Source organism: Epinephelus lanceolatus, chromosome 10 (assembly GCF_041903045.1).
Source record: "Epinephelus lanceolatus isolate andai-2023 chromosome 10, ASM4190304v1, whole genome shotgun sequence".
Classification (NCBI taxonomy): Eukaryota; Metazoa; Chordata; class Actinopteri; order Perciformes; family Serranidae; genus Epinephelus; species Epinephelus lanceolatus.
The window spans coordinates 7864963-7885602 of record NC_135743.1 but is presented as its reverse complement, the minus strand read 5'-3'; the positions used below and the strand labels follow the sequence as shown (position 1 = coordinate 7885602).

The following is a 20640-nucleotide window of genomic DNA, read 5'->3' as shown; positions in this document are numbered from 1 at the left end:
TTAGATCTTTTATTTCAACTCATGAAAAATGGGAGCACAAAAAAGATTTTATTGTTTAGATTTTTGTTCAGTTTATATTATGTAGTAAAGTGTCCGGAAATTCAGTTGAGAGACTGCTGAGAGATTAAATAAAACATGGGAATATTTGCTTGTTCCCATGAGTAAAAAAATAATTAGTGGTTATGACTGTCAAAACAATTGAATTTATAATGCAAAAAACAGTTAAATTATCAGTCCATGGACAATTTAATGAAAATGAGCTGGTTGGATTCATTGTATTTTTGTTTTGATTTTTAACAGAGGTATGCACAAGGATAGAATTTGGATTTTATCTGTTAAACAACATCATGTTATTTTTGACATACCATGAATTGCTAATGAAAATCTTTATTATATTATTTTATTTCTGTGCATACATTATTAATTTCTGCACATAAATTAATAATTCAAGAGCAAAATCAGTTATTTATGTGCATCTTTTATTGTTTTGTTTGGGCACAAATTGTGTTTTTCAGACCTACTTTACAAAAAGCAAAAATGGGGTTTTAGAAATGTTTGCAAATTATTAAAAAACTCTGTAAAAAATCACATTCAGACTTTTTGCTGTGACACAGATTTGGCATCTCATCTCTGAGATGTGTCCACACCCTGATTAGAGTCCAGCTGCGGTAGATTCACTTGATTGAGCATGATTTGGAAAGCCACACACACACACACACACACACCTGTGTATAAGGTCTCACAGCTCACAATGCAAATCAGAGCAGGTTGAAGGACCTGCCTGTGGAGCTGAGAGACAGGACTGTGTGGAGACACAAATCTGGGGAAGGCTGCACATGAATTCTGCTGCATTGAGTGTTCCCAAAAGCCCAGTGGCCTCCATAATTCTGGATCAGCCCAGACTTTTCCTAGAGCTGCCTGTCCAAACTTAGCAATCTGAGGAGCAGGGCCTTGGGAGTAGTACATGAAGGCAACTCTGGCTGAGCTCCAGAGATTCTGCATGTGTGGGGATGTGAGAAACCCACAGAGGGACAACTATGACTGCAGCGCTCCACTGTTGCAGCGATGGTGGAGTGGCCAGACAGGCAGCAGCCTCTCCTCAGTGTGAAACACATGAAAACACCTAAAAGACTCAGACTGTGAGAAAAAAAAGAAAAAAAGATTCTCTGTGCTGATGAAACCGAGAATGAATTTGACCTCAATTCTAAGCGTCATGTCTGGAGGTTACCAGGCACCTCTGATCAGCATGGTGGTGGCAGCATCATGCTGTCGGGGTGTTTTGCAGTGGCAGGGACTGGTCAGGGTTGAGGGAAAGCTTAATGGAGCAAAGTACAGAAATATCCTTAATGAAAACCTGGCAGAAAATCTCCACATCCAGGTGTGCATAAGACACACGGCTGCTAACGGTGCTTCAACTAAGCACTGATATAAGAGTCTGAATACTTATGTCAAAGTGATATTTCACTTTTCTTTTTAATTAATGCAAATTCATATTCTGGATTCACTGTAGATGGACGGATTCTCTGGATTCCTGTTCATAATCAAAGAGCATAACCATATTAAAGCAACAACTGTACAGAAATATTATGACTTTGAATAACGTATTGCACCCAGTCGCTAGAAAACATGTGGCATTGTTCATTTCTGCAAATAACAGATGTTACATTTGCGCTCACATTATTATGTAGCGGATATGTTGTAACCTAATGTTTTAACAACACTGTGGATACTGTGTGGTAAGGTTTGAGCATAAAAACCACCTGCTTATGGTGAGGGCAAAGAGCATGATTTGCCAGAATATACCTAGTTTGATGGCACAATAGAAGACACAATCTCACTCTGACTCCGTCACATATCGACGTTTGGTCATGAACTTTCTACGTCCAGATACGATGCGCAAGGTACCCTGGCTGCGTTCGTTGTTTTTGTTCTGGGACGCCGTGTCAAGTTCTGCCTGTTACATGCATTGTCTTCTTTCAAAATACAATTTAATGTTTACATACAGTCTCTTTCAAAATAAAAGCACTACATTAATACAGTTTTTTCCCCCTTTAACAACTAACACACGTGGTTAGGTTTCGGAAAAAAGAACAGGGTTTGGCTTTAAAATCTTGCAGGATGCAAACACCGCTCCCCCGTGTGAAAGTCGGTGTTTGTTGGACCCACCACACCCCTGCAAGTATTTAAAGCTTTACACACTGAGCAGATCGGTGCAATTTCTTTCAGAAATATAGGATAAAAGGCAATGAGCACCTTGGTAAGAAACGCCCACAAATTGCCAAAAAAAAAAAAAAAATAGAAAATTATTTTCAAAAATAGGGGAAAAAGAAAAAAGCTAGGAAAATAATTTTTTTTTTTTTATTACAGTTTAAAATCATTTTACAGAATTATTATAATATTGAAGCACTCTCTCAAGGTCTTTCCTTGTTTGTTTGTTTGTTTTTGAGTTTCTTTCCTTTTTTTAAAACTAATTTCCTTGTTTTTAATTTTCTCCTTTCACTAATTTCTCCCTAATTATTTGGGTCATTTCTTCTTTCACTGCTCATTGCCGTCTTTCCTTGTTTTTAAAGGAAATCAAGCCAATTTGCTCAGGTTTCAAAGGATTAAACTGTAATGGTGACCGGCCCCATTTATTGCCGATGCTAAAGGACAGCTTTTTCGTCAGTGTCTGACGCTGCAAGTCACTGCCCAAGTGCCGGATTTCGACGACTTCTGAGTGAGACTGGTTGTTACAGCAGGCATTTTGGCTAGTCATAGTAGGAAAAGCACAGCTGAAGTTAACATTAATGATGGCTAAGTTCCATTTAAGTGTCCCAGTAAGCTATTTCAGTGTTTTTTGTTTTTTGTTTGTTTGTTTGTTTTTATTTTTTATATATTTTATTAAGTGTTGAATGGAATGCAGCTTTCATTAATGTTATGAAATACACCTGTGCTTTTTCTACTTTGATATGTCAAAATGGCCCCGCTGGAAAAGGTCCATTCCCTCTGGAAATGCATCAGTGTCTTGGTTGAAAAAACAAATTCTTTTCATGGCGCCATCCCCACAAATGGTGGCCAAGAAGCTGCTGGAAAAACAACGATAACTCACAAAAAAAAAAAAAAAAAATCATGTTTTGTTGTTTGGTGGTCTTGAACAGTGCTCTGCAGCTTGGCAGGCGTCTCGCCCAGGTGTCACTCCCTTCCACCTCCTGATGACAAAGTCAGCTCATAAACTACGTAACTTAAGAGACGTTGATATGATACATCTGGAACATATAAATATAATATATTCATGGTTTGCAGAAACATGCAATGCCAACATTTTCTCTTTTTGATGGCCTGGAGAAGCAGATATAGATGAAGCGGCTCATAAATTGCTCCACACCTGGTAATAAAGCCGTGATGTCTACAAGACAACGTGACCTCATCTTTTTCTCTTTTTCTCTCATCTGAAATACATCACTTTGTTTGTCTAAAAGCTCCTCTCAAACTGGAGCCTCCTGAGAGACCTTTTAGACCCCCCATGTGTCTTCAAGCACATGTAATTACATGTGCACAGTCTTTTTTATGTCTCGAAGCCACATTTTTCTGTTACAATTCCTCGAATTAAGAGGCCCACCAGGGACAAAAAATAGAAAGAGAAAATGCAGCGGGATAACAAACATCCTTTCTCTCGTTCCCTCCGGCTAAAGACTTCCTGATTGTGTCAGTCACTCAGCTCAGAACAAGATTGCGCAAAAGCTCAACAAGAGACTTTTGGTATTAGTCCCATTTCATGCAGGTGTGGACACGCACACGCTTTCACTACTCTCTATTTTCTTTTGTGCCACATGTGAAAAATCCATCCAATAATGGGAGTGTTTTGGGATGAAGTGTGTTCTCACTGCTCAAGTCTGTTAATGGAACCACTGTCATCATCTATAGGATTATTTGGTGTTTTTATTTTTTGAATAAGAGAGTGTGAATGTTTATTGAGCCCCGGAGGCACGCAAGCAAATCTGACCTCATCTCAGCAAATGTATAAAGAGTGTGCTGTCAGTGGGAGTTCAGATGGAAACTAGCTTCTTCTTCATGTGTAAATCACAAAATCTGCTGCACTCAATCGAACAGCTGTTTGGTCTCTGTGCACAGTTATAATCAGAGATCTGCATCTTCTAATAAACTGCTTGACTGAGGCCATATTGCCCGAATGTGGAGATAGAAAGCAAGTTTTTAGTTAAAGTTAATTTTATGTACTTTACTTACAGGAGCAGTGTGTGGGATTTAGTGGTGTCTAGCGGTGAAGACTGCAATTGCAACAGCTGAAACTTCTCCCAATTAGAAGTCCTTCAGACCAATTCAATTCAATTCAATTTTATTTATAAAGCCCAACATCACAAATCACAATTTGCCTCACAGGGCTTTACAGCATACAACATCCCTCTGTCCTTATGACCCTCGCAGCAGATAAGGAAAAACTCCCCAAAAAACCCTTTAACAGGGAAAAAAAACGGTAGAAACCTCAGGAAGAGCAACTGAGGAGGGATCCTTCTTCCAGGACGGACAGACGTGCAATAGATGTCGTACAGAACAGATCAGCTTAATAAATTAACAGTAATGAGAGAGAGAGAGAGAGAGAGAGAGAGAGAGAGAGAGAGAGAGAGAGAGATGCAGGTAATGACAGTAGCTTACAACAACATTATTGAAAGTAATAATATTATAGTTATAGTTCTGGCTACTGTGGTACAATATGTTGAAAGTATGTATTAATATCTGGCAGTATACATGTGTGACAATAGTCATATGTGTATAATAACAGTAGAAGTATGACTAATGACTAATGATGGCAGCAGCAGCAGGAGGCATCTGGCAGGACCACGGCAGCAGCACAACCACACACGTCACGCTGTCCAGGCACCGCTGCGATATGAGTTAATCTGAGAGACAGTGGAGCACAAAGGCTCCGGAGAAGAAGCCGAGTTAGTGACATCCAGAATGGCCGAGTTAGCAAGATGCAGTAATAGGATGAGAGAGAGAGAGAGAGAGAGAGAGAGAGAGAGAGAGAGAGAGAGAGGAGAGAGAGAGAGAGAGAGAGAGAGAGAGAGAGAGAGAGAGAGAGAGAGAGAGAGAGAGAGAGAGAGAGAGAGAGAGAGAGAGAGAGAGAGAGAGAGAGAGAGAGAGAGAGAGAGAGAGAGAGAGAGAGAGAGAGAGAGAGAGAGAGAGAGAGAGAGAGAGAGAGAGAGAGAGAGAGAGAGAGAGAGAAGGAGAGACGGTGCCCGGCAGCCTAACTAGGGGCTGGTACAGGGCAAGCCTGAGCCAGCCCTAACTATAAGCTTTATCAAAGAGGAAAGTCTTAAGTCTAGTCTTAAATGTGGAGACGGTGTCTGCCTCCCGGACCGTAACAGGAAGATGATTCCACAGGAGAGGAGCCTGATAGCTGAAGGCTCTGGCTCCTGATCTGCTTTGGAGACTTTAGGGACCACGAGTAACCCTGCGTTCTCAGAGCGCAGTGTTCTGGTGGGATAATATGGCACTATGAGCTCTCTAAGATATGACGGCGCTTGACCATTTAGAGCTTTATAAGTTAACAGTAGGATTTTAAATTCAATTCTGGATTTTACAGGGAGCCAGTGCAGAGAAGCTAAAACAGGAGAAATATGATCACGTTTCTTAGTTCCTGTTAGTACACGTGCTGCTGCATTCTGAATTAGCTGGAGAGTTTGTAAGGACTTACTAGAGCTACCTGATATAGAGAGTTACAGTAATCCAGCCTAGAGGTAACAAAAGCGTGGACCAATTTTTCTGCATCTTTTCGGGTCAGGATAGGCCTAATTTTCGCAATATTACGCAGATGAAAAAATGCAGTCCGTGAGGTTTGTTTTAAATGAGAATTAAAAGACAAATCTTGATCAAATATTACTCCGAGGTTTCTTACGGTAGTGCTAGAGGCCAGAGCAATGCCATCTAGAGAAACTATGTCATCAGATAAAGAGTCTCTGAGCTGTTTGAGGCCAAGAACAATAACTTCAGTTTTGTCTGAATTTAACATCAGGAAATTGGTGCTCATCCAAGTTTTTATGTCTTCAAGGCAGTTATGGAGTTTAGTTAATTGATTACTTTCTTCTGGCTTCATCGATAAATACAACTGAGTATCATCCACATAACAATGGAAATTTATAGAGTGATTTCTAATGATGTTACCTAAAGGAAGCATATATAGAGTAAATAGGATTGGTCCGAGCACAGAACCTTGCGGAACTCCAAAACAAACTTTGGTACGTAAGGATGATTCATTACGAACGTCAACAAATTGAAAACGATCAGATAAATAAGATTTAAACCAGCTTAGTGCAGAACCTTTTAGGCCAATTAAGTGATCCAGTCTCTGCAGTAGAATTTGATGGTCAATTGTGTCAAACGCCGCACTAAGATCTAATAAAACAAGTACAGAGACAAGTCCTTTGTCTGAAGCAATCAGAAGGTCATTTGTAATTTTAACTCGTGCTGTCTCAGTGCTATGATGCACTCTAAATCCTGACTGAAATTCCTCAAATAAATTATTATCATGGAGAAAATCACACACATCCAGGAGGTGATTAAAACTGGTAAAAACACTGAATAAAGCAGATTAACATTTTTTTTCTCAGATGCTGTTCTGCTTGTTGCAGACAGGCTGTCAGCCCAGCACCTGTTAATGTGAGCTCACCTATTTTTCTCTTATAACTTAAAGGTCCAGTGTGCAGGATTTATGGTGATGTATTGGTAGAAATGGAATATAATATAATAAGTATGTTTTCTTTAGATTATAATCACCTGAAAATAAGAATCATTGTGTTTTCATTACCTTAGAATGAGTCATTTATATCTACATAGGGAGCTGGGGTCCGTTTCACAAAGCAGGTTTAGTGAAAACTCAGAGTCTTTTAACCCTGAAATGAGGGAAACTCTGAGTTTCCCGTTTCAAAAAGGGAGGTAACTCAAACCAGAGAAAGAGGGGTAACTCTAGCCTGTTTCAGAGAGAGAGGTAACTTAAGCTCTCGGTCAGTTACCGTAGTAACAGACTCTATTAACCTAACCTGGTCGGGACCAGGTTTTTCTCAATGAACCTCGAGTTTCTCTCTGTCTCCGCCCTCTTTCAGAGCCACACACTCCATTTGATTTCCTCATTCATTCAGTCAGCAGGTGAGTTTTGGCGTAGCCGTTCTGCCGTCTGTCATTTAAAAAAAAAAATCATTAAAGAAATCAGAGTCAGTATATTAGAAGTCCATTAGGCACAGTAGGTAGCGACTTTTTTCACTAACATGGCATGTCTTTTTGATAACGATCCTGTGGATGAAGGTGCAGCATTACTGCGCAGAGAATTAAATATTCGTCAGGAGATGGTTATCAGACCGCGCATAGATGTTTTAGCATTTCCACACAATTATCTTTTTGAGCTGTACCGTTTCACGTCACAGTCCATCATCTACACAACCTAATCCGTCCTTACATTTGCAACATTACCAATCATAGTCATGCTCTCACATCCCAGCAGATATTGTGTGTTGCGCTGTGTTTCTTTGCAAATGGAAGTTTTTTGTACAATGTCGGAGATGCTGAGCACTTGAGTAAGGCAACTGTATGCAGGGCGGTCAGAAAAGTGTGTTCGTTTTACGGGCATCTGCCTTCTTTCTGTTGGCTGAGTAGGAGTCTGTGTTAGTTTAACAGAACATGATATAGATGAGAAGACATTTATGTGTGTGAAAACAGCATTATGTTGGGGATAAAACAACTGCACAGTCAAACAGCCACTTAATATTTACTTTACAATGCAAAACATGATCAAAATGAGGTACCCCCATGAGATTATGCCGAGGTCTTACCAATGTTTTTATATTTCATCCTAAACTGCTGCCAAGTGCGCTTCTCCTCCGCGGGATTGCACCTAAGTGAAATAAATTAATAGGCTACCATTCAAGCAGTTTTCCCCTGTAATATTATTGTGATTGCAAAGGACTACATTTAAACTTATTTATTCTCCCACGCCGTCTCCCTCTCTTTTGCAGCTGCAGCGGTGTTGCACTTCTTTTTGAAAACGTGTTCAAACTCGCTGTATGAGCGCATTAAGATTTCTAATTCTAGTGGGGTGAAAAATGCAGCCCTCCCCGTCCCCGTTGCCATGGTGACTCATCGAATCGGGGCTCCATTGATGCTGGCTTTTTATAGTTGTGGTGCACGCGCTTAACTCCAGGTGAAACTACTCTGAGTTGATTAAACTGATTCAAATCAGCTGTTCTGGAACCGGAAACTCAGAGTTTCCTATCTCAGAGTAGATCAACTCAGAGTTCAGAATTAGACTCAGAGTTTGTTGAACCTGCTTTGTGAAACGGACCCCAGGTCCTCGTCTACAGAGATTGCCATGTTGCACCGCCATGTTTCTACAGTAGCCCAGAATGGACACACTAAACAAACACTGGCTCTAGACAGGGCCATTTGTGTTTTTGCGTTAGCCACTGTAGCTAGAAGCCCCTCTGTGACAAGGAGCATAAGAAAAACACTGATTTTTTACTGTGTTTTTACTGGTTTAAATTACCTGGGGTCTCACTTATAAACAATATGTAGGATCCATACTAAAAATATACGTAAAAATGGTGTGAGCCAAAAAAACATTTGACAATTTCTACAATCAGGCTTCCACCCCACTATCTGCGTCACCAATTTCCCATCTCCTAAATGTTCATAAGCTTTCTCCTATCAAGTCTGTTTTTATAGATCACAACGTTTGAATGGGAGGTGGCGTGCGCCTCTTTCAGGCCTTGTTTCATTTGTACGCAGTGTCTATAAATGAGACTCCTGCTCTGTTTGTTTTGGAGAGGAGGAGACGTCTGCAGATAATTTAGCTTCCGGTGAAAACCTCCTGAATGTCTGGATCAGAAATAAGGTGTGCACATACTGTATAGCGGGCGCTGTTTTTACTGGTTTTAATCATCTGTTCCGTTTGTTTTGGAGAGGAAGAGACCTCTGCGGATAATTCGGCTCCCAGTAAAAAAACGTCTTAACAATGAACACTGAAGGAATTCTCTGAGAAGTTTCAGCTGGTTGCAATCTGCAGTCCTCACCACTAGATGCCACTAACTCGCCTTCAATCTTACGCACTGTTGCTTTAAGATCCAGATGTCCAGGATTTTTTTTTTTTTTTTTTTTCTTACCTTGAGCCAAATTATCCACAGAAGTTTCTTCCTCACATAAATGGACCAGATTATTTAAACTGGTAAAATACTCTGAATAATGCAGTTTCACCAGAATTGCCCTATCTAAAGACAGTGCTTGGTTTGTCCATTCTGGGCTACTGTAGAAACATGGCGGTTTCCTATGTAGATATGAACGGCCCATTCTAAGGTAACAAAAACACAACAGTTCTTATTTTGAGATGATTATACAGCAAATAAAATGTACTATTTCATTTCTGCTAATATATCCCCCTGAATCCTACACACTGGACCTTTTTAAGAACATATTTATTATTTCCATTTATACAACTTTACATTTAAAATCTGTTACATTTAAGTGGAGATGATCATGAACAGGGTAGAATTTTGAATTAACAAATATCATCATGATACTTCCCCAGTTTATTACTTACATTAAAACAATTATATTGCATTACACATTTTTTATGTTTACAGGTTGCAAATTAGGCATTTTTTAAGAATAACAGTACATTTTATTTATAGGTGCCTTTCATGACACTCAAGGTCACCTTATAGTCAAAGACAGAGATAAGGAATAAATAAGGAATAAAGTAACATAAAGAAAGAAATTATAAAATAACAATAACATAACATCAATAAATATTCAGCAAAACAAGTTTACAGGGAATAAAATTCTGTGTAAATAGTGGATGTGTGTGGGTAGACGGACGGGAGTCATACTGAGCAGACTGTCTGACAGAGATGAGGGAGAGAGAGTTGCTGCTACGACTGTGCGGTGGAGGGACAAATTTAAATATTTGCTTTTGTCATAAACTTCCAGAACAGAAATCTGAACTAACATAAACACCTAAATGTGTATTTTGGGTGTTCTCTTATAATCTAAAAGAAGACATGTTACAGAGCAAAAAACAGCCCAAAATCTCAAGATTGACCCGTGCATGGAAAAACACATTTCACATGTGTGGCCTTCAGAGGGAAATATTGTCCTTTATGCTCCATATTTTACATTTAACATGAAACTGTTTCTTTTTTATCCTTAAATCATTTTTATCTAAATCCTACCTCTGTCCTTCTTACCTTCCTTTCCCATTTCTTTCAACCTTTATTTTACCCTTATCACTTTCTCCTCTTATTTCTTTCTTTCAGGTCTGCTTTTCTTCTGTTTGTACTCATTTATAACCTTCAGTTAATCTGAAAGCAAAAAAAAAATCCCTCGAGATTCAAGGTTTTCACTTTCGTTCACGGCAGAGTTCTACTTCAGATACTTCAGATACAGATGTGGCAGTTTGTTTCTACCTTAACTCAACTAACAATCTGAATCGCAGTCCCTTTCCCTCTGTGGCACTGGTTTGACATTTCAGCTCTTCCAGCACTGTTTATAAGATTTGTAACACATCCTTTACCACCCAGGCAGCCTGCGTCTGTGTGACACATAAAGAAACCCGATCAGACCTACAAGCTGGCAAACAGGCTCCTTTGTTGCACCCTTGAAACCAAACTTACACTAGTGTTGAAAGCGCTGAAGAAAGGGGGGCAGCACAACAGAATGTAGAACAGTAACTTGTGTATGGACTCCTTTTGTTTCTTATAAAGCATCTGGTGTCAACTCCTGCTTTTACAACCGAGTAAGGAAATCGGGATCTCGGAGGAAAGTTTGAGAGAATAAGGGACTTAAAAGGGAAACAGAAAGAGGCCGAGAGAGACGAGTGAAGGGTTGAAAGAGTGAGAATGGTGTGTGTTTGTGCGACGGAGAGCGAGAGGTGATTACTTTGTGTTAATCTAGTATCAGCTTTCCACCACTTGGAGGCCTCCCAGTGTATTACTCATTATCTGCAGACAAGTCTGTTAAATACAGATTAGACAGGGGCGAGAAAAGGGACGCAGTATTCCTGAACTTTCTCATGAAACAATCTGTCTTCCCATGGGTTATCTCGGCTCTTCTTCACGTCCCCACTTTGTTCCCCCCCCTTTATGTGTTTTTCTCTCACTTCTCTCCAGCTGTGCTCCATATTTCAACCTCTCTTTCCAGCAGATTTTTAAATTGAGCTATCCTTGTAATTCAAAAGGAGCTGCTGGAAAAAAAAATCTTTTAGACTTTTACCTGTCAGAGTTTTTCTTTTTACACCAAGTCATCATTTTTTTTTATTTTTTATTTTGATGACCTCGCTGATTCGAGCAGCGCGAGGCCACATATTTCCTCATAATTACTTTCTGCTTTCAAAAAGAGAATCAATAGATCCATATGAGTGTACACACGAGTCCTGGTACAGTAAGTGCACATCGGGTGAGTGCTCCATTTAAAAGGTAGCGCCTCACTGATTGCAAATCCAATAAAAGCTGCGTAGCCACATGCTACGGTTGCATTTCAGAAAGCTGTTTAAACCAGTGAGGAGTTTGTCTCTGAAATGTGACGTGCCTGTTTAAAAAACAATGAGCTCTCTCATTTCAGAATTTAAAACATGATGGAGCCTTTTCCATGTCAAAATAAAATTGTACACAGTGTAATAATATAAAACAGTAAACCATGCCAAAATCAATCGCAGCATAAAACAGCGAGGGGTCATTATTGTGTTCATTCTTGCAACTAATGACTATTTTCGTCATCGGTTCATCAATCATTTGGTGTGCATGGTTCCAAGAGCCCAAACACATGTTTTCAAATGGTTTCTTTTGACTGAAAAACAAACAAACGAACACCTAAATATAATTAGTTTAATACCCCATGATACAAAGACAGTCTTTTTATTTGAGTAGCTACAACCGAACTCAACTAATTACCAAAATGTTAACTGCTTAATTTCTGCATATTGTTTGAGCTCTAAGACAGGATATTGCAGGAAAACAAATTTTATATGTTGTCAGTGAACAAATTTCGGATACGTTTATGACTTGCAAGATACATAACAGCATTTTCTCATTATGTTAAATATAAATTAGTCGTATGTAACTGACATTTTAGTGGATAGGGTTGATGTCAGGGACCACTTTGAACATAAACAGTAGTCAAGATCTTACACACAGTATATAACTTAAATTTCTATACTTAAAAGGTTGTGAGTGGACGCTTTCAATCCGAGTACCAGGGCCAGGGTCAAGATACTGTCATTGTTACTAACACTGTGAAACTCTTTGGAGAGTTGTTGCAAGTATGTTCAACACTGACCAACAACAGCAACGACAGAAGGCTGTGAAAGGCATAAAAAAACCAACGAAGATCGATGTTTATTTTTCAGCCCAGGTGCCAGAATGAAATGTTGGCATCATACGTTTTTGCAAACAACTATGAATGAAATATGGAGCAATTAATCTGAACATTTCGTAGCTATGGCCAGCTAGTTCTCATTCCCAGTGCAGTCAAATACTGCTGATTTGTCAGGTCCCTTGTATAAAGAGCGAGAAAGTCTGTGTAGGGCGGGCAGAGGGGTCAAACAAAATAAGACTTTCAGCCAAGAGACTGCAGTGTGTGTCCAGTGAAACCGAAAGTCAGTGTTGTTTTAACGTGACGTTGGGCAAAACATGTACACTCGTCGTACACTGATGTCACTCACGTTATGTATTTACATCAGGTAACATTAAGAAACAGACTTAATTTAACCCAGAACATGATCTTTTTTCGTTTTTTTCCCTTTAACCTTTAACAGCGACTGTTTCACAACATTAACCACCCATTACAATGTGTTTCAGCGGTTTGTCCCGCATGTTGCAATAAGACGCAGAGGGGTGGGACAATTTGACAGTATTCGACGACCTGGAATACGAACAGATTTGTACGACATAGTTCAGATTACAGGCAAGTGAGCTGAGTTTCTAATCAGGAGGAGGGGATAGTGCATAGTGGGACGTCTTGGCGAGACGGCTGCCAAGCTGCAGACAGAGCAGAGCACCGTATGAGAAAAGTGGGTGTTTTTAAACCAGAGTTTGGAACATGTGTAGCCATGTCCGCGGTGACCAAGCCTTGTATTTAAACCAAAATCAACCTGGTCTTGGGCAGTGACTTGTGGCATCAGACACGGACAAACAGAGCTGTCCTTTCATGTTGGCATGATATGCGGCCGGTCGCTGTTATAGTCATCAGGGGTAACAAGAAGGGACAAAAATGAAAGTGAAGGCGGCAAAAGTCCAAGAAGTTTGGGTGTGAGGAGTGGTGTTTGGATCCAACAAACACTGACTTTCACACGGGAGAGTGGTGTTGGCGTCCTGTAAGATTGTAAAGCCAAACCCTGTTCTTTTTTCATAAACCCAACCACATCCTTTAGTTGTTGACGGGAAAAAATATGTCAAATTGCAGTGTTTTATCGACTTAGTGAGTTTATTTTGAAAGAGACTGTATGTAAACGTTAAATTTCCTGTGAAACAGAAGTGTATTTTGAAAGAAGACAATGCATGTGACAGGCAGAACTTGACAGCATCAACAACCAACGCACCCAGGTACCTTGCACGTTGTATGGGGACGTGAAACATTACCAAACGTTGATATGTGACAAGGTCAGAGTGAGAGTGTGAGTATATTGTTACCCTAATCCAAACCTAACCACATGATAATCACAGTGTGTCAGAACCTAAAATAGCCAATTTAAAGGTAAAGAAATGAGAAGTGTCAACACAGCGGCTACATCTGAAATATAAATGCAACATATTCACAGTTTGCAGAAACGCACAATGCTAACATTTATTCTGGCGATTGGGTCAGAAGGAACATGGCTGAGGTTTATTCAATATAAAAGCTATTGCCTTCAAGGACATTTCTGAAACTCAGTAGTAACTGCAGAGGAAAAATAATACCACTGAAAGAAAAGTAGGCTGTCAAATTTGATCATTTTTTCGAAAACCTTTTGAAAAATATCTATAAATCATTTTAGAAACTACAGGCGAGTAAGAAAAAGGACAAAAAGAAGAACATTAATCTGCGCTGCAGGTGACACACATCACACACACAAACATGGAGCATGTTTGCAAACTATGCTCTCAGAGTTTCTCACAAAAGCTGTACTCAGACGCGTTCTTAGCTGTTACTGTGAGACGTTCAAAGAGACATTCAAAGCACCAGCACTTACTGCACATTTAAAATATAAGTTTTGGACAGCCTGGATGCCAACTGTCTTTTTTTATGGTAAACTATGTTTCTGTGTTGGAGCTTAAAATAAAAACAGATGTGACTGTTAACAAGAAGATGAGCCGTACTCTGCGGTCAAATTCCTCAAAGAAAAATAACCTGCTCTCAGTTAATGACTTTTGGTCTTAGAGCCTAAAGACATGTCGGGCTGTCAATAAATCACCAAGATGGAGTTGAAAATGTCTGGACAGTAAGTGCACTATCACAATGATCACACCATTTCCACATATGCTTCTACTTTTTTTTGCATCACTAAAAGAGGAATTATATAGTTTCTGTAACAGAAATGCAGAATGGTTGGAGAGCTCAAATGTTTGCACAACAAAACATTTCTCTCACAGAAAAATGTGCTCCTCTTAAGTGGAATGTCGACAACATAAAACACATTCCTTCGATTTTTCAAAGGGATGCATCAAACCATTAAAAGCATCATTTCAATAACATGTTTCACTGTTAAAGTGAGAGCATTTTATTAGATTAATAGAAAAATGCAGAAGCATGAACTTGACCAAATACGGCTGAGGAATCTCAGACCTTGTTATCTCAAAGCTCAAAGCTGCTCATTGTTCTGAGTCGGTGATAACAGCTTCAAATAAAGATGTGTCCAAATGTGAATATTTTAGAGATACGTCGAGATGAGAAACAGAGATGTGGAGTCCTGAACACATGAAAGCAATCGGTCATAGCACTGGTATCCATCAGGATGACCTCAGCGAGGGCCGAACAGCAGATCACGTGACACACGCAACACTCACCGTGTTGAATCCTGGGAAAAGGCTCACTGCTGAGGCCGTATCCAATGGAAACGGGAGAAACTGCTTCATGCCCAGTGAGGTCTGGATGGCGGGCAGGGTGGGACGCACCAGGGCGGGCATGAGGCCATTTTGACATGTGTTACCTGCAGGAGGGAGAGCAAAGGCAACATGTTGAACTGCAGACGGCAACAGGGACACAAGCACGAGCCAAAAGCTTTCAGTTTACATCCAAGTGAACCGTCGGTGTGTTTGTTTCGTCTGTGTATCTTTACACTGTGTAACATCTTATCTGTTAGTCATCTATTTAAGTATTTAACACCTGCACCAACATGGCAGCCAAAGCACACATCCCTTACATTAGCTCCAGTGCTTAAAGTGTGAGTCGATTTGACTTAAATTAATGCCTAATTTTCTACAGAGGATTGTACCTCAGCTTATTGCACGGAAATCCCCCAAATCTCCAAGCTGGATGGTTTTTCTGCTTTAACCTTGGAAAGAAAGTTGAATCTCGCACCTTCTGGGGGATTTCCATCATTTTTAAGTAAAATATTTCATCACTTTATAACATTATTTTATCATAAACTCCTCCTAACTCCATTTTCTGTCCCAAATTTAGGGGATTTACAGGCTTTCACACCCAATTTATAACGTGTGTGACAAAAGAAATCTCAGTTCGAGGTCCCTTTACAAGCTTCCTGCGAGCCTTCAAAAACTCCAAAGCTTCAGAGTTAGTTGAGTGATAACAGTTTCCAGAATAACTAGATTGTAAACCATGAGTTGAACTAAGTTTAATAAAGACAAATAAATGAAATAAAGAAGTGAAAAGGGTGGTACACTTCAGTTTAAGTACATCTTATATTAATGCACAAACAGTGACAATAGTTTTATAAATAAAAACGACTTGGACACTGCAGAGGTAAACTTAGAGCATTTCTCCCGGTGCTTCCATCATGTGGAGTCTTTTGACTCTAGATGACACACGAAGGGACCTGAGATGTTGTGAAAAGGTGAGTGATTACCCCTGATAGCATATGTATTTTTTTTCCAGGGGCAGAGTTGTAGATAATTCAGAAATCTTCGCCAGCAACATTTCTTTTAAAAAAAGATCAAAGTTCTTGTAAATATGTTTGGTTTTTGGAGATTGTCATTGTCAATGTAACAAGTACCAGGCAGGCTATGTTGAGACCACGCAACGACCTCCAATGCTGAAAACTGAAGTCGACATAGAAGTACCAAAAGCTGCAGTTTCTTGAACGACCACTTGAGGCAGGCTCTGCAGCAGAAACTTTACAGCAGGAATTAACATGTTTCTCTATAGCTAATTTGAGCATTCATAACAAATGTATTTTTTATATAACTCACCTGTTTACATTCTATTAAGGCTTAAACTTACACACATTTAAGGGCGGGGCCACTTGAGTGACAGGTTGTCTGCGAGGTGTCGCTACAGTCTCTAGCCCCTTTTACACTGCCAGATGTTCGGCGAATGTTGGGCTTTTTTGCTGGCAAGCTGCGAGCGTTTAGACACACAGAGCCGGATTGGCGAGTTGATCCGAGGTGCCCAATTTTCTGCCTCGTAGGGTAGACATATTGGCAGAACCCTTTTAGTTTCAACAGACCGAGGCGGCCTTCCACAACGGGAGGGGCCGTTGATGACGCCGCACGTGTGACCCACTGGCGGTGGATAAACAGGAAACAGCTGATAGCAGGAATTAGCGAGCAGCTAGTAGCAAACCTGACAGACACTGTAAAGATGAGCAACTGGGGAGACAAGGAATTGCGCGCCCTCCTTGTCCTTGCAAATGAAGAGGCCATTAACCGTCAAATGACGGGGACGGTGAAGGACGGGCCGACTTATGAGAGAATCGCCAAAGGACTGACCAGCCGCGGCTTCCCTCCCACGTCACTGTTTACGTCACACGCTGAGCTACACATTTTGTTACTTGCTCACGCCCCCCATTGCCCCGAAAAAGGCACATTCTGTATAAACAAAAGTAGGTAGGCGGCATTTTGCTGCACTCCCCGATTTTGTTTTTATACTGCCAATGCTGAAAAAGACTGATTGGGCTTTCCTGCAAATTTGCACTCCTATCTAAAAAGGGCTTCTGAGTCAAATTCACCAGGCATTTCTTCACACCTCCACCATCATCGTCTAAATATGGTCACTCCTGGCTCCAAAAAACAAGATGGCGACGCCCAAATCAAGGCTTCAGAACGGGAATCCACAAACCAATGGGTGACGTCACTGTAGCTACGTCCGTTATTTATATGTTAAGTATGGACATTTTGTTTTATAGTTAGGACAGTGACAATGCATCCCCGTCTCATAGACATCTCGGTGTATGTTGCTAAACAGTTTCATTAATTACATTACTGTGGCATGTAATTGCTGCTTGGATTATGTTAGAGACAACGTTTCTTTCAGATAATGAAACACTACACTCATGTACCATACAGGCTTCAAGCGGAGGTGGTTGGCGAGGATGGCAGGCGTACAGAGTGCAGGACTTTCACACCACTAACCCTGGGTTTGTGTCCACTCTCCTGTCTAAGGTTTAGGCAACAAAAGCGCTTTGGTTAAGGCGAAAGAAACACTGTGATTTTGGTTAATTTTAATAAAAAAAGGTAATAAAATAATGCTTTAGTCACTAAGAGTGGATAGAGTATGACATTGCTATTTTGGCAGGAAACATTTAAAATACATTGTTGGTGAACAATTTGCTGATACATTCAGTATCAAAATCTTTGGGACTTGCCAGATATGTTAATTAATATGTTAAAGTTTCCTCATTATGTTCATTAAAATGTAATTTGCCCAGCATTATGTTCCCTTCAAAATGTGTTTGCTGTTTCAGATTAGTTGTATATAATCCTAACTTTTAGAGGTGACAGTAGCAGGGTCCATTCATCACAAAGAGTAGTTTTATTTTTCATAAATCAATGCATACCTGTGTGTTTATTTTCTATATTTACTGACACTAATACATTTTTTAATGGCAAGACTTTTGTGATGGAGTATTTTTTCCACTTGTGCTAGACAAGTATATCAACACTTGAAGCACCACCACGGTTTGGACAATGGTCTCCATTACTGTAAATTGGCTCAAAGATTGTGTCTGTGAGAAATTGGCCGCAGGCTTGTGAATCCTCTGAATCCAGTTTCCTCATGTAATCACAATCAGACACAAATTATGTGCTGAGAACAAGTCGTATGAGCAGATGACCACTGTGTGATGCTACAATGATGTTTATCTCTCCGAAACAGATGTTGTCATTCTGAAATTGTCCCCGCAAATAGCTGATGTGGAATGACTGCAGCAGGCACAGTGTGTCTTATGAGATGAGTCAATGGCAAGAGACGCCTGGCCCTCACATCTCTAGGAAAAACAAAAGTAAATACTTCATTTTTATTGTCATGTGAGAGTGCCACGCCAGCAGAGCGCTTTATAAACCACCAATTGGAAACAGCACAGGGCTGATTTCAACACGAGGGGATAAAAAAAAAAAAGGCAGAGAAAACCGTCACAGCCCTCCAAAACATTAGGAATTAAAGAAGCCATTTCGCAAAGCTGTAATGAGAACCAGAGGGATGATTTTTTTTATCGCTGCACATTTAACAACAGTGGAATTCTGGGCCAGCATGGCTCTAAAGCGCTGGCAGATACAGTATCAAACCGCCGTCTTGAGACAAATAAAAACATTGTTTGCCACGTTTCGGTCCCCAGGCGGTGGTGAGGGGTAAATAAAAAGCAAAAGTCATAAAGACAAGAGGAGAAAAGGGAAAAACCACAGACTGTCTCCCCTTCTCTCACTCTGTCTTCTCCCTCCAGTCGCCGGAGCGCTGCCATCTGTTGGAAAAAGAAGACATGCCGTCTCTCATGTGGAGGCACGTCTTAGTCCCAACTTTAGCAAAGCATGTCCTTCTGTAAAGATCATCCGACCGTGCCATCGCTCGACATGCCGGGCCTGACGTCAGCCGGCAGGCACGCCTCACCTCATGCCTGACCAAATCCACCACACACAGCTCCAACAGTCAAAACAGGCCATTCAAACACACCGGGCTGATGTGTGGGATTAGTTGGCAGCCAGAGATGAAGAGTGACAAACTGAAATGTGAATTTGTTTGATCGGGTCATGTTTGGTCTGCTGAGTGATAGGAGATGAAATATGACGTGTCACCGCAGCTGAAGTTTTCTATTCTGTAACGTCACATAGAGGTGATTAGTTCCATAATAAAGTTCTTCTATTGACACAGTCGCTGGCGGAACACGTAATCACATCTTTACTGCAGTCCAAACAGCAATAAAATCATGTAAAAACAACTCCTGCATTCAATATCCTCCTGCTGTAAAAGCACATAGGCACTTGTGCAGAATGGGACCTTTTTGCGTTCTTTTATACAACACTATTGTGTTACAGTATCTTTTTAATGTTGCAGCTGGGTACAGGAGAGCTATATGAACCACTTTTCATATTGTGGGTAATATAATCTTTATCAATGCACCACATTTAATATGCTAAAAATATGCAAGCGTCTACAGCCACATTAAGAGCAGACACCTGATGGAACAGATCAGCTAAAACAATGCAGCTGTCTACAAGCTGTGTAAGGGCTCACATTATACTCACACTATATGCACGTCGACGCATGCGTTGAGCTTTGAGCGCTGCCAAAATGCTAGTGACCCACACTCAACCCTGTGCCTGTAAAACACTGTTTTAAAATGAGAACGATCTCTGTGTGTACACACAAGCTTTTTAGCACCATTTCAGAACCGATCTCTGTCTACACTACAAGCTTGAAAACATCTATCACATGAGCAGCACGTACACTGACCATGTGTGTATCAGTGTAAACAGGAAGCAGATTATCTACTCTGCGGTTGGTTGCTTAGTTACAGAAAATACTGCAGAAATGGTGAAAAGAAAGACCAGAGATTTCTTGCTTGGACCGATTACGAGGTGGAACTGTTAGTGAAAGTAGCATCAGGCGGTCAAGGCAGCTGGAAACAAATTGGGAGTCGTTGCAAAGCAAATATAGTGACATAGTAGAGCATTACAAAGAGCATTATCCATCACCAGTGGAAGCCACAGCGATGGGAAGGGAGTAACAATACCCACAAATCACAGAAGGTATGCAGGCTTATAGCTGTTAGTATTGTCACAATACTGTAATTCTGACGTTCAGTACCAGTGGTGTGAGGAAGTTACGACAGGCCCTAGTGCACGCTAGCATGCATGTATTGTCTTGACACAAACGGAGACATTGGACAACATCAGCAAACATATTACCCATCATCATCATTGTATTTATGAAAAATATATCAAAGAAAGTAAGAAATGAATCATTTAATTGAATAGTTTTTAAAGTATATTTTATACTCATATAGAAAAGGTTGTAATTTTGTGTTAGATAGCTTCTGAAAAAGAAAAGGAAAAAAGAAAACCAGTTGGAGGACAAATATAACAAATGGCACTGTTTTTCAAATTAATACTATTCTTTTTTATTATTCCTCTTTGAACACATGTATATCTCCAAGGTGGCAATCTGAATCACTTGCATGGGCCACCCCAGGGGCCCCGGTGCAATCACACTGCCTCTATAGTCTATATTTAAGCCCCT

General features: G+C 40.3%; 1 protein-coding gene across 1 annotated transcript in view; it reads right to left on the bottom strand.

Annotated features, from left to right (window-relative positions):
* znf385d (zinc finger protein 385D) overlaps positions 1 to 20640 on the bottom strand; it is a 135364-nt gene that overhangs the window by 106982 nt on the left and 7742 nt on the right. Inside the window, exon 2 of the mRNA XM_033641091.2 lies at positions 15018 to 15160. Coding sequence (XP_033496982.1) covers positions 15018 to 15160 — 143 coding nt within the window. The remainder of the gene's footprint in view (positions 1 to 15017; positions 15161 to 20640) is intronic.